Source organism: Meleagris gallopavo, chromosome 1 (assembly GCF_905368555.1).
Source record: "Meleagris gallopavo chromosome 1, MGAL_WU_HG_1.1, whole genome shotgun sequence".
Lineage (NCBI taxonomy): Eukaryota > Metazoa > Chordata > Aves > Galliformes > Phasianidae > Meleagris > Meleagris gallopavo.
The window spans coordinates 12,411,048-12,426,593 of record NC_139404.1 but is presented as its reverse complement, the minus strand read 5'-3'; the positions used below and the strand labels follow the sequence as shown (position 1 = coordinate 12,426,593).

Genomic DNA, 15,546 nt, shown 5'->3' with positions numbered 1-15,546 from the left:
TTTCTATGCAAAAGCAAGAGAATTTTAAACCCACAGCACTTCCTTGGGATCCTAAGTTTTGGCTTAGATATCCAGAAAATCCAAAGCAAAACCTGGTGATCTGAATGATGCCCCCCCAAATTCTAAATCTAAAGCCAGGCTGACTGCTGAGGAAGGAGCTCATACGGGCCTGTCGATCTGGAGGATTCTTTTCTGTATTCCGCCTTTTTTTTTTTTTTTTTTCTCTTTTATTGTGCTTTGTATCACCTTTAGGAGTTATTCATGTACTTTGCCTGATTAATCAAATCAAACAGAATATTTCAGCTTCAGGTGACAGCTTACATCTACTTCCTTGTTTCTGTTCTACAACTGCCTTTACAAGTCTCACATGGTCCTTACTCAGTTTTAATGATTTAGGTCCTTTTCCTTGTGCCTGAAAGTAGGGCTGAACGGACATGTCTTTGTGCTGTCAAGAGCCAAATAACTTGCATGAATAAAGGATATTTACACCAGTTCTTACTGAATTAGTCCAACCCAAATGATTTATTTTCCTAAACCATATTTTAAATTACTCATAATGCAGATTAATTATTAACCAGACAATCACACACATGCCCCAGAAGTTCATGATCTCTGAAATGTTACTAGTTTTTATAGAGCCCACAAGCAAATATTGACAATTTAGGAGGGAGGCTTGTTTTTTTGTTTCTTTTTAAAGCACAAAAGACTCACTTGCTAAAGCAATTCCTTCCATTCTCTGCGTAATGCAATTATCTGTGCATTCTGCTGGGAGATGTGCTTTAAATCTGTCTTCCTCCAGTTCCCCAGCAGTGAGGTCCCTAGGCAGTGGATGTGAAACAGTGCCATCATTCTGATTTTGTTAAAGATACATCAAACGGAAATGAAACAGAAATATATGTAGCAGCTGATGAAATTAAGGTTTCTAATTAGTGAATAAAAATTTAAAATTTTCGTTTGCTTGATATGAACCTACATGTTTCTCTATCAGACTAAAATTAAGTATTCATAGAGCCTTACTCTCCTGCATGGCTGCTATTGCCAAGCTAAAGAAAGCTATAGCAGCCTTTTTTGAGGAGCATTAGAAATACAAAAGAATTCCTAAATCCTTGTTATATGGGATGCCATATTCGCTTTGCATATTGTTGTACATTCAGTTTGCAGTGAGCTCCACAACCTGTTGTGTGACCTAAGATTGAACAAATATATCTGTCTGTAAAATTAATAATAATTATGTTTGTAGACCACATCTTATGAATTGCCTTGAAATTGCTTATATAAATATTAAAGATTATTATAGGTCTATTATGCTGCATTGAATGTGTCATCAGGGCTGAATGATTTCAGGAAGGGTAGAAATTTCTAGGAATGTTGAATGTCAAAGGAAAGGAAGATCAGATAGTAACATAATGGTATCAAACTCTTCAAACATTTTTGTCTTAAGACATTAATTCCTTGCTCTCTTACATGCCATTATTTTGGAATGTTTACGTCCTTCTTTGGATGAGATTTTTGTAATCCTGAAATGCTTTGCTATCATCCTCATGTTATTGTTAATTTGGTGTTCTATTGCTATACTACTAGCAGTCTGTTTGGAGTGTGAAAAACTCCTTTCCATCAGGTAACTGTATGCTTCTCCTATCTGTAAAGTTCTTGTTATTAAGGACCAGACTTTCTTCCCATTGTATGAGAGAATGTCCATTTCCAACAATTCAACTGGAACTTAGAGTGCTATATAAAGGCTTTTTTTTTTTTTTTTTTTTTTTGCTCCATGCCTCTTATTGTCCTTGGAATAAAAGAAACAATCTTTAAAAACTCAGATTTTCTAAGTCTTTGCCCCTAGAAGTGTTACTTTGCAATCTTACACTGCAAAATGCTGAAATAGCTTAACTAATGGCAGAAGTAATTAATGAGAGAAATGAAGACCAGATCAAAACAGAGCTGCAGAGTTTATTTATGAACAATGTTCCTCTCCTCAGATGGGGCTTTCCTAGATCCCTAGAGTGTTCTGTATAATAACTACAGTTTCAAGTAGTTAAGCAATCACAAAATCCAAACAAGAATCTTTAAGACATTTTTTCCAGCTGTATAAGGATCCAACAGAAAAAGCTCATGATCACAAGTGAGAATGTTCTATCAAGGTTTTTTGTCTGGTTAGAGGTCTTTCTTGTAGCTTTTAATTCCTTTTAGTCTTCTTTTCAAGAACTTATTTATCTCTCTGTGTACTGAAAAGAGTTCTTAATCTTAGTGACATGTCTTCCTGAAGATAAGGAAAATAACCAAGAGCTCAGGATATTTTTAAATTCTACTGAAGATTTTAATTCCATTCCCAGAGCTACCCAATGGTTGTGAGGTTAAAGCAGTAATATATTTTGGTTTGACAAACTTGTCTTACTTAGGGCTGTTTATTCATAATTTATCAAAATAGAATAACCATTTCCCATGATTTTTTGGAGCAAGTTTTGTTGCATTTTCTGGCATATCGTGGGATGTAGGTCTGCAAGCAGATGTTCATTGAGCTGGTGACTAAGGCAATTTAAAACACTGCAGCTTGCCGTGTGATTTCTGGCATTATTCTGGGACCTACCATCTCCTGCAGCAGAGCTGCATAACACCCTGGTTTGTTTAAGCAGAGTGACTAGTAGGTATGAACAAACCTGAAGCACATTTGAGCTCATTCACATAAACCATTTTTGTGGAAGAGTGGGAGGTGTTAAGATTCATCTTCTGCAGGAATTTATTTTACTTTATTTTATTAAGATTTCAGTGGTTCTTTGTTAGCAGGATATTGATGAAGAGGCTGAAAAGTAATTAGATTCATCTTCAGTTTTTCCCACAATGTGGAATACATGCCAGAACTCCATGCTAGAAACAAATTCTGATTTAAGATTCTTTTAAATTGTTTTCTTTTTCAATTCAGCAGTCATTCTGTATGAAAGCAGACTATATGTTGTCCAGTAAATTGACTATGACTGGCTATTCAACTTCCTCATGTGTCTGGGAGCACAAATCAAAGCAGAAAAATGCAAACAGTTCTATGCCTTTTGATTTTAATTTTTAATATGATTATTCAGATGCAAGTTAGGTAGAACAAGTAGCCACATGTATTACCATTTTTAATTGATCTTCATTTTTTGTGTAAATTCTGTTAACAAGCAAAAAGGTGACACTGACATAAACATAGTAGATATTTATATATAAAAAAAAAAGTAAATATATCACATTACCAAATTCATGTGGTCAGAGAACATCACTCCTTCTGTTGAGGCAAGGATCTTATTTATAAAGAAAGAAAAATCCCTATGAAACTATGTTCCTGTGTCTTCATTCTGTTCATTCTGCAACATCTGCAGATGTGATTTTAATTTATCTAATTCCTCTCCCTGAAACATCCTTTCAGGAAAATTCAGTTTTGATTCCTATAAAGCCCTACTCCAATAAAACCAGCCAGTGTTAGTGTAAGACTACCGGATACTTGGTATGCTTCTTTCAAAATTCATGGCCAAGCAGGCAAGCAAGCTGCCTTTTCTCCTAGAATGCCTACCTAAGCAGTCTGGCACCCACCCTTTTAGTGAGCCACAATTGACAAGCAAGACACAATTGACCAGCAGATGCAATGTTTTCTCATCCATTGTAGCATACTGATAGAAGGTAATTCTGATATTTTCCATGCAGAGAATGCCTTCTCCCATGAACTGGGATACAAATTACTGTTATGAATTATGCTTTGAGAAAGAATATATGCTATTATTTTTCCTAGTTGTTATGTTTTAGTTTTAGAAAGCTCTTTGGCAGTTTATTATTCATTGGAGGATGTCTGACAGATCCATGCATAAAAAAAGTATTAACATTGTAGAAATCCTGCATGAGGAAATGTACTGCTTTACCTACCATAGCAGGGTATATTAATGTATTTAATTTATGCCTTTACATGACCTCAGCTCTCAGTGTTGTCTGGTTTATGCAGCAACATCTGCGTATAGCTTTTCTGTATCTAGTACACTGTAGTAGACTATGAGCCTTTCAGTGGCATATTGCTATAAAAGACCCCATATGAAAGCAAAGAATGTAGCTGTTAATCTTTTCTTCAGGTTCATCTTTTATAGTGTTTGACTTTCGTCAACTGAGTTACTGGATTGTTTTATGAGTAACCAATGCAATTCAGTCACTTTCTTCTAAACAAAGTTCAAAGAAACATAAATTTTATGCATTCTCTTAAGAAATAATGATACGCCATATCTGAAAACAGCTGTATCTTCTTATTTGTTGCATTTAAAGTTTTAGAGAAATAAAAAAGGGCAAAATTTTGAACCATTTCATGAAATACAAAAATTTTTTTTCTTAAAATACTTACATTATTTCAGCTCTCAAATATGGGCAGAACCTGAAAAGAAAGCTTTGAGTCACCTAGTGTGTTGTCATGGGTCCAAGCATTTGTCTAATTTATTTGGAGGTATCAGACACAAACAAGTAAAACACCAGCAAATATCCCTAGCTCTCTTCTTCTAAAGGATTAAATTGATTCTCTGGAAACTGTTAACCAGCACTGTGGATAGAAATCCAAGAGTCACAGCCTGGTTTCAGCACTCTTGTACCTGTTCTCGCCCTGCAGTGTGGTGATAGTCTCTGAAAAACCATTAGGAGACAGCGCTGCTTTCTCCCATGTTAATACCAGCTGTGTAGTAAGTGTCCAAACAGTGTGGACATAAAAGGAGTTGACAGAGATACAGAGCTTTCCTTTCAATGTTGAACATTTGCCCTTTTTCTTCTCTAAATGTTTAAACATTTAAATATTAAAAGAACTAAGAGGAGCTCTTCAAATAAACAGCTTAAAAAATCCCAAACCTCACACAGCAGGCTGGCAAAAAGAGCAACTTGCAAAGTGGCAAATACTGTACTGAAATCCTGTGTGTACACAAACTATAAAATATCTTAATCCCCAGATTTTTTTCTGCTGTCTCATAATGTAAGACAGAATACTTGTTTGTAGAGACATTTCAGATGTTTGAAATAAGAAAAAAATAATGTAAAGCACTGGATTATTTTATGCAATAAAATAACAGTAAGCGTAGTCACAATGCCTTGCTATAACTAAACAACCTTCAGCTTGGAATGAAGAGGTGGAAAATGGTATTGTCTTGTTAAAGCTTGGAATACATTTTAGTTATTTTGCAGTATCTGCAAGCTTAATTAGAAACATATGCTGGCTTTTTCATTCCTCTGGATGATAGGTTTTAGGGAATATTGGAGTCTTTTCTAGGAAGCTTGCAAATAATTCCCTTTCTTTATGTTATGAGTAATTGATATTAATCACTATTACCTTTGTGACTGATACATTTAACCTCCATTCTTTTCTTGATGTACTTTCTTCATAAGCATGTGAGGAATTAGTTCAGTATTCAAACTGCAGAATCTTAAAGCATGGCTTAGTTTTATTTGTTTATGGAGAGTTCTGAAAGAAGTTCAAAACCTTTCAAATTCAAAAATAGGAAAGTCAAAGTTCTTACAGTTCTTACTTACATCATATCGGAGTGAAAGAAAATATATTTTAAAATCACAGGTGAGTTTCTTGGTGTATTGCTTTGAGGTGGCTCACAAAAACATTGAATATAGTCTACTAAAACTAAGAAAATAATTGTGGACAGTTTAATGAACTTAGAGATGGATTTCTCTAGTTTTGCTCACATTAAAGTGCATCTTATTTATCAAGTGGATCCTCTTCTTTCTACACTCTTATTTCCCATTTATATTCTGTTTCTTATCGACATCTTATCTACACCCACCTACTGCCTCAGAAAAACTAGAGTAGTGCTATATGAGGGGCTAGTGCACCAGAAGTCAAGTTTAACGCACATGAAAGGACTCCCTGAGATCCAGTGTGCTCTTGGATGTTGCCCACTTTTTCCTGGAATTTTCTGCAAGAGGTTTTCAAGAGAGCTCTGATGAGAAACTGTTGCTAGAAAGCTTATTGCTAGTAAGGTTATAGGAAAAAGTTATGCAATTGTACAGAACAGCTACTTAAGCAGAAGTGATTTTGTTTTTTGAGCATAAGCATTCTTCTGTTTCAGTCATGGATTCCTGTACTTAAAAGGTTCCTGTCCTTTTCAGCAAAATCTGCATCCATAATCTTTATCATAGGGCAGGATTATGCAGTAATGGCAGTGCATTTATTTCATGGACAAGATGAAATAATTTGTTCTGTTTTGCTTCAAATAGTAAAGTAACACAAAAGCCATAAAATTAGAAGATTCCACTCAGTGCTGTGTAATATGTTAATTAGTTAGAAATAAGTAAAGTAAAAGAAAGGGTAATGTAATAGTATAAAGTTAACATAACAGAAAAATTAAGTCAAAAGAGAAAGGTAAAAATAAATCCAGTAAAAAGATACATGCTTTCCTTTTTTTTATGTAATTACTTTTATGGGAGTATGGGGAAAAAAGTAAAAAAGAATTTCCAGGCAACCACCTATGAGCAGCTGCCAAATCTTCATCCAATTTTCCAATTATCCCCTATTTAGATAAGAAAAATTTATTTTAGCTTACCCAGATTATCTAACAAGTTTGGGTGTGTTTGATAATGTATGAAGTTCTGTTGTATTGTATAATGAGAAAAAAAAGCTGAGAAAAGCAAAATACAATTTAGAATAACTGATACAAACAGGGACTGGAAGACTAAACAGTTACAGAACTGGCTGTATGCCAGACTGCAGACTTCAGCTTCACTCTGGCCAGCATAACCAAGTGATCTCAGTTCTTTCCAGAGCATTGTGGTTAACACAAAACTGGAAAAAGACACCTTCAGTTGTCATTCACAAGCTCTTTTTCTTTCTCACTACTCCAGCTTCTCACTCATTCTTTTCCTTAATTTCAATATAGACCATTATTAATTCAGCAGAAGACAACTACTGTATTAGTTAGCAATGTGCGATCTTACAAGCAGTAAAATGAGCTGTGATTGCATCTTAGGGAATGGGAACCTTAACTATAACCTCTTAAGCACCGGACTTCTGTCTTGTATGCGTCTTCTTGCTTTCTTTTTTTCTTAAAGTGGCCAATACGGATCCAACAAACTCAAAGAAAATTATCACAGATCTTTGGTTAGAAATGTTTGTATGTGTGGAGGAATGTAAATACCATTGTCTATTTTATCATTAGTTGCTTTGATTGTGTGTTGTTGAGTGATGACTTTCCTTGAACAAAGTTGTGACCTTACTTCCCTAAGTTTGAAACCTGGAAACTCACCTACAGTTACCACTGCTGAAGTACACTGCTATTTTTGTTGTGTCTGTTGTTTATAGAATCATGGAATAGTTTGAGTTGCTACTAGACCAGGTTCATTGTAAGATGAACTATCAATTATTTAAACAAGTGATTAACTTTATTTTGCTTCCAAAATGATATATGAGAAACTGTAATGTCTTTGTTCAAAGTCCATCCATATGTATATATTTAGTTTAATAGTAAGTCTTACTAAGCTTTGTTAATCATTTTATGTAAAATCCTTGCCTGCAAAATCAAATTTAGCCTGAATGAGCTGAAAAGCATCAGCAATGTGAGTATTTGTTTAATCCATTTCAACCAAATTTTTTAAAATTAGTTTGTATTATGCTGAATCTTAAAACATGGTCGAGTTAATGATTGTATATGCTTTTTATAATAGGTATTATGGAAAAAGTATACTTTTATTTAATTGCTGATAGATATAGTATAACTTGATATAATTTTTACAAAACTAATATAATCAGATCAATATCAGATGCAGATTTTAATTATGCAGTTGAGCTACTCTCTATTTACCCTACTTCAGCAATGTGTCAGATTACGTGGAACGGTTGTTACTGATCAAATGAAATGGAATAGGGCCTTCTCATCTGTGTGCAGAGGCAAATTAATGAAAGTGTATATGCACTTAGGATTTGTATATAGCTGTGTATTTAATATATGTTAGTTGTCTGAAATTTTTACCATGATATAGAATCCTGGCTAGGAAAGAATAATGTTTATACTCCATCTATCCCCACAACCAAGATCAGTTTGCTATAGAAAACAACATTTTTACACTTAAGAGTTAATTTGTTACTTATCCTGTGTTAAAACATGCCTTTTATGATAAAAAGACAAAGGTGACCCTAATTCGAATTAGACAGACTCTCAAAGGAAAATATGAGTCATCCATTGTCAACATTCAAAAATAGAAGTAAAAAGAAATATTTATGAATTCTAGTTCCAATTTAGCTTTCAGTGTTTAAAAAAAGACATAAAAGAAAGAAATCTAATGCTGAAGCTGAGTAATAAAGCTGTAGAAATGTTTTATATTATGACATCTGGTTATAAAAAAGACTTTTTATATACTTCTCTGAGATCCAAATGTGAAACCTGTAGTTTAGAGGGGCAGCTGGCATCCAGGAATTCAATATATGAGTTTAATATTCCTGGTTGAGATTTTAACTGTTCTGACTTAGGAAGAATTACTGTTATACACCATACAGCTCTACAGGTCCTGTTAGAAATATCACCCATGTCTCTTATTTCAGAACAGAATAAGTCTGTGAGCCAAGGAAAGGAGGACTATTTATATAAAATTAACCATCAGATTAAAGTATGTCAGGACTCATGGCAGTGTTCTAAACTCTATAAAATACAGTTACGTGGTACAGGATTTTCCTTCTCCAAATAAATATTATTCAGTTAAGAATTGCTGAGCCTTTCTCAAATTGTTCTTTCTTGCAATAAATTACAAACAGGTCTTTGGTACCGATGTATGTGTATCAATATAGGCTTTTTTTTTCCTTCCACAGTTGTATTTGTGCAATCTGTAAAAATAAAATGGTGGAAAATTTTCTTTGTCTTTATGCAGAGATAGGTAACCATTCCTAGTACGAATAAATGGAGTTTGTGAGGCAGGGAAATTTTTCAGTTTTATTACAATTCTTCTGGACTTTGTCTACAATGTACTTCTTAAAGTTGTATGCTGACTAATCAGTTCAGAGCTTTATGTTTCAGCTAGATTTGTTTAATTTTTTTTTCTACTGTTGATACTTCTTATATTGGCTTCACCAGAATTCAGAATTTTTTGTTAAAAGGTAAAATAGAAAAAGAATGCTCATTACATCTTATACAACATTTGGGACAAAATCCATTTTAAGCCCAAACACAGAAAATTATCAACATGACTTAAATTTTGATTCCAACAGCTTTTTTTAAAGCCAAATGAAAGCAAGCAAAAAAAGCTAGATGTAGATTTTTGTATGTTTTGATTTGAAGGTTGTATAGTAGGAATCAGTGTATTAACCATTAGCTATGCAAATAATGCTCACTCTTTCAAGTATCCCCATTTAAGTCAGTTTGTAAAAGTAAAATTTCTCCTCATGAGTACGGATTTGTTCTGGATCATTGCCCTCAGATTTTTCCATGTGGTATTTTTTTTTGGCTAAAAATAAACTTAGAGTATATTGTTCTCCACCATAAAAATTTTTGCCCTTGTAAACAAAAATATGGGAAAGATGTGTGATGAGATGACCTGGAATGGAATGTCAGGGGCAGAAGCATGTCACCGTAGAAGAAGATATGCAAGGACTGCAATTACAAGCCATGAAGGAAAAATGTCCTTGTTTCTGTACCATGGAATAACAAAATATTCTATGAAACTCTGGAGAAAAACAAAAGTATGGTTACCGTACTTAAAATTTGAACTTTTTGTGAATCCAAGATCATTTTCAACTTAAGTTAAACCTATGAATCAGGTTTTGACATTGGGTAAATCAAGTCTTTAGCAATAGCAGTGCACATGACTAAATACTATTGGAATAAAGAGTAATTTGAGATCATGTGCTGATGAGATTTAGCAGGGAAAATACTTTCCTGAGAAATAGAAAACAGTTTGATAGGAGTGAAAGTTTGGTAACAAAAGTTAGTTGACACCAGGTCACATCCTAAAATTCCTTTGCTTAAATGAAGGTAATTTGGCTTTGTGCTACTCCTGTAACTCAATAGCAAATCCTATAGCTATATATATCATATAGACATATATCTATGTCTATAATGAAGACTAAATTTAGGTGAGTGTTGTATACATGTACGCATTATCTTCTCTTTCTTTCTATTTCCTGGTGTTTGAATGAAAACAACTGTTTGAAGTAGTCAATCATTTTATGTCATTTGTCAAGAGTTTCTGAAGAAAGAATCACAGATGTTCAGTCAGACTAGCAAGGTAATAAACATGTGACTTTGCCATCTCACATTAATTGCAGGAAACTCAGTGAAAAACATATCCTCAAGCAGTTAGAAGCATAGTTAAGGTCACTATGATTGGCTCCAAAAGACAAATATTTATGTTCAAGGTGGCTGTACAGTCTTTCATGACTGTGGCCATATTTATGTTTGGGTTTCAACATGTACATTCATATTTTAGAATTTAGCTCATCCTTGGTTATGCCAGTGGTGTCCACCTACAGTTGACAGAAATAATCTGCTGTTTTGCAGCTATTTTATAATTCTTTCCATATCTCATGACAACAGTTAAGTACAATGTGTATGCCCTTCATGATTATGCAGTATATATAAAAAATAATATATTTTCGCCTCAGCCCTTCATTGTTGTCTCATGCTGCTGACATTAAGCTAGAGTATGTCCATGACCACAGGAGATTTGCTTCAGGGTTGTTAGTAGCCTTTCCAGAAAATGAAGGGACAATTTCTCAGCCCTGTTTCCATTCCAGATGCTAGGAAGAAAAGCCATTCCAGCTGCAAAACTGCTTACATCTTGGCCATGTGAATGAGATGTACACAAGAAAAGGACAATAATGAGATAATACCTAATTAGAACAACATGAAGCTAATGAGAGTAGAGTTGGGGAAATACTTTCTTTCTCACAGAAGAATTAATCAGTACTGTGAACTCAAGTAAACAGCATCTTTAGCTTGAAAAAGATGCCAAAATAAATAACTGAGAGTTGCTTATCTTTAATCTCATGCAAAGAAATGAAAACCAGATTAGATCTTCTTTCCTTTTCTCAGGGCTACATAAAATAATGATTGTCCTTGTTATCCTGAAATATTTTGCAGCAAATCTTAAATAAATAAACAAATCAAACATCTATCAATACAATATAAGCTTCCTCCGGTACATTCACATGATGTCTGCTTCCTAACTGTAGGATTAATTCTGGACAATTTCTCTTGGGTATTCAAGAAAAAGGCATCTATAGAAAGGCCACATATGAGTCTCTTAAATAGTCCTTAGCTCACATTGGGAAAAGGCATTTCTCTGTGGGCCTGAAGGACTAGAGGACGTAAGTACTTTTGGGTTTCTTCTCCTGGTGCTGCATCAAAAGACAACTAAGATTTGTTTCTTGTTTCAGAAGATCTGCACAACCAAAATTTTGGCAGATTTCTGGGAAATTGCATATTTGACTTGCTGCCCCAAAAGGCTGACTACGGCCTCCATGAACTCAATACAACTTTAATAGAGCGAAATCATGTGGCATTGTATTGCTGCTGTGGTTTCTCCCATTGGCAAAATTGGGCCCATATTCTATTTCTTATTTACACTAAGCATTGGTTCTCTGGGCCAAATTACTTCTTGAAGACACCTGAAGAATCTTCATGAGATGTCTAAGCTCCAGCTCAGACACACGGCTTTTGTAGCTTTGGGTTAGTGGAGCAGTTTGATCTTGGAATTTGCTGAACGTCTGCATGGATACATAAGGCAGAGTGTTCTGTGGCCTGGTGTAGTCTAGGTTGAGCCAAGCTGCTTTTTTTTCATAACCAAAACCTCTTTAAATTAAAGGAGTTAATTATGGTTATAAAAATTACAGCATAATGAAAATATTAGTGCTTAGCAGATCTCATAACTGTTTGTTTCTCTTTCCTAGCTATTTTCTGCTGGAAAACTTACTGGCTCCAGAGTAGCTGAGCTGAAGGCAAAGTACACCTTGCTGCATGAAACTGTGAGAAGGTACAATATTTACAGTTTCCTAAGTATATCCTGAAGCTTCAAAGTCTGAAGTTAGGTGCGGTAGCTGTGAGCCTGCCCTGCTCTGGTGAGACAAGAGAAGGGATTGTGGTTGTAGTTCTGTGCCAGGCTTGAGCACTTCCTTGAATAGAAGGAAGAATAGATAGTACTGTGTTACTGGGCTGAATAGAGTGGCAGGACTCCAATATTTGCAATAGTCTTTGTGACTAATATATTTGATCCTGAAAACACAGGATCCTAAAGTTAAAGGTCTTATAGTTTCATCCAAATAAAATGAGAAGCTAGAGCAGGCTTTGGCTGTGTAAAAAAAGTCATTTGACTTTATTCAGATCAGTGCACATCAAATATTTTGGAGAAACAACATTTAAAGCAGCACTTCTAAACCAGTTCAATGCCGTGGAGGCTCCAAGGCTTTCAGAGCTAAACGTGATGTGGATTTTGGGTTAAGTGATTGAAAATGTTTCTAGCACACCAGTGTTCACTGAGATGAAGGAGAAATCTAGTAGCTACTAAACATGATTTACATTTAGCCAGTGTTAATTTGAAACCAGTTTTTGGCTGGAAAAAATGCAATCATGTCTGTACTTACTTTATTTTGTATATTTTCATAGCATTTTTTTAATATAAAACGTATTTTTTTACAATGGTAACTTTTGTTCAATAGGTAGTATAGGTGAAATATTGCCTGAGAGAAAACAAGACCAAACTCTTTTCTTTCATACATAAAACTGCTTTAAGCCATGCACCAGAAGTGTGTTGGATGATTGATTATAGCCCTCATTCTTTTCACTGTTCTCACAGAAGTATGCAATTGCTATATTTCTGCAAGAAAGTCAATTGGAGAGAGTCACAAAGCACTCTTTACTTGGATTAGCCATGTTTCAAAGCAAAACACTTACACAAGAATACACTAATGCTAATTTCCACAGATTAATTCCTCCTACTTTTGGAAGAAAACAAGGGAAATCAATAATCAAAAATTCTTCACAATCTCTGCTATATTCTGAGGACTTTCCAAACAGTAAAGGCGAGATTTGCTTGCCCGTATTTCTGTAGATACACACAGCTGAACTACGTACCTAGAGGCGATTAATTCTCAATAACAGGAGCCATACACTTTCTTCTTAGACAGACATCTCCAGGCATCTGTTTTTGTCCATTGACTATAATCAGAGTCCAGATGATAGGATGAATATGTGTTTATACTGTTGGTCTCAGTCAACTGAGGTGAAACCCTGCCTACCCTTCCAAAAAATCAGACTTCGGAAGGCAGACAAATAATTAAACTTCTAGTGTGCTTATGACTCATGTCATCCTCTTTTCAGTCTGCACTGAGCACGACTTTTTGGGATCATCTGTGAGTCCTTTTCTTACAATCATTAAGAAGAATCAATACAAATTTTTAATTTTTTAGTTATTTGGTAAAACTCTGTATATCAGTAACTCATTTTTTTACTTCTTATGGTTGAATTTCATCACTTAACTGGTCCCCAAGGCAGAATGTCTGTTGTTACCAGCACTCTTAAATGCTGTGCAGAAAGTAGTGATGCTGGGTGAGAAAGTCTTCAAACTGAGTGTAGTTCTTTCTTTTAGTCATTGGTATAACCTAAGGGAAGTTCAGACTGAATATTAGACTGGGCTAGACTAGACTAGACTAGAGTAGAATAGTTCAGTTAGAAGGGACCTTCAGAGATCGTCTAGCCCAACTGTCTTAGGGGCTAATCAAAAGCTAATGAGGATATTATCCAGATGCCTCTTGAACACTAACAGGCATGAGACATCATCCACTTCTCTAAGAAGCCTGTTCTATTGCTTGTCCAGTCTCACAGTAAAGAAAGTTTTCCTAATGTCCAATCTGACCCTCTCCTACTTCGTACCATTACTGTGCCTCCTATCATTAATTACCAGGAGATGATAACTAAGAAACTTAGGAAGAAGTTCTTCACCAGAGGGAGGTGGGCTTGGAAAAGGCACCCAGGGCAGTAGCCATGGCTCCAAGCTGTAGGAGTTCAAGAAGAGTTTGGACAGTGCTCTCAGACACTGGGTTTGAATTTTGGATGATCCTGTATGGATCCAGGAGTTGTACTGAACGATCCTTGAGGGCCCCTTCCAACTCAGGATGTTCTGTGGTTCTACATCTATCTCAGAGGGAACAACCTGAGATTTATGCACCATGAAGAGTGTAGATCCCTGTGACAGTTCTGTCAAACTATTCATAGAATCATAGAATCAGAAGGTTGGAAACGACCTATAAGATCATCTAGTCCAACCGTCTTCTCATTACCACTGCTACCACAGGCACTAAACCATATCTCGCAGCTCCTCCTCCAAACGCCTCTTAAATACCGCCAGGGATGGCAACTCCACCACCTCCCTGGGCAGCCATTCCAGTGTCTGACCACTCTCTGAGAGAAAAAGTTTTTCCTCATGTCTATTGCAAGTGATCTCTTGGTTTATAACGCAGGTCTGTCTAATGTGATGAGTGAAATTAGTAAGTGTGCAGATCGTTTTAAGGCTGCTGATGGAGTACACACTGGCTAGCGCATACTGTGGTCCTTTCCTTAGTGGTAAATACTTCATTATTTCTTGGTTTCAGTTTTACTTAATTTGGTATTCTGAAAAGTTGAGAAATGTAACCTGGCAGACAAGATCCTTGACACACTGAGTCAGGCTGTTACATGTTGCTGAAAGTCTGCTGCACTACTGAAATTCTGTGAACAGGCTGCCTTCCCTTTCTGCTGTTGTCTACCCATCTGCTTTGCAGTGAGGCTGAATCTGAAGCTTAAGTACCTTAACTCGTATTTCATCCTAGAAAACCTCTTTGGCCAAACAGACGTGTGGCTTAATTGTGAGTTGCACAAAATGACAGAATCATAGAATGCTTTGGGTAGGAAGGGACCTTTAGAGATCATCTAGTCCAGCTCTCCTGCCTTAGGCCAGGACATCTCTCCCTAGATCAGACTGCCCAAAGCCCAGTGAGGAACCAAATACAAATATTCTCTCACACAACAAGCTGTAAGAAAGTAATGATAGTTCATGGACAGATTTGGAATCCTATCTTCTTAAGTCTATATGAAATCGTTAGTCATTTCACTAATCCAAAAGCTGCTACATCACACTAGGCAAGCATATTTTTGCACACATGAGGGTCTAAACATGTACATTGTGTAGATTTCTTATCATTTCTTCATTGGAATTTAAACCTTCACATGAAAAAATACTGTTGGTAACTATGAGGTACAAAATCTGGTATAGATTCAGTACTTTATTCTGTTTTTTTTGTATTGCTTTTTCCTTTTTATTACCTTGAAAAAAATAAATCATAAGAGTTTTGTTTTTATGGAAGAACTTTTAATGTAATTTTATATAAAATTATTACTTATATAAAATTTATGTTTAATTTATGTTTAATGGAATAATTATTTTATAAATGAGTGTGTATTATTGCATCCAATTATATTTTCTCCCCAAATCAGTTTCATTATTTTTACTTATTTAAGTAAGATCTAAGCATTATTTAGGATCTTGCGTAGGTACCTCAAATTATTTTTTCTCCTTGAAATATTATTATATAAA

General features: G+C 35.2%; 1 protein-coding gene across 6 annotated transcripts in view; it reads left to right on the top strand.

The window, feature by feature from the left end:
- The window catches only part of CCDC146 (coiled-coil domain containing 146), a 70,610-nt gene that overhangs the window by 20,695 nt on the left and 34,369 nt on the right, over positions 1–15,546 (top strand). For 5 of the 6 annotated variants that reach the window (XM_085216793.1, XM_085216791.1, XM_085216786.1 and 2 more), the window contains exon 4: positions 11,870–11,952. The exons of the other annotated variant lie outside the window; for it this stretch is intronic. In XM_085216793.1, the coding sequence (XP_085072919.1) occupies positions 11,870–11,952 (83 nt within the window). The remainder of the gene's footprint in view (positions 1–11,869; positions 11,953–15,546) is intronic. 6 annotated transcript variants of the gene reach the window in all.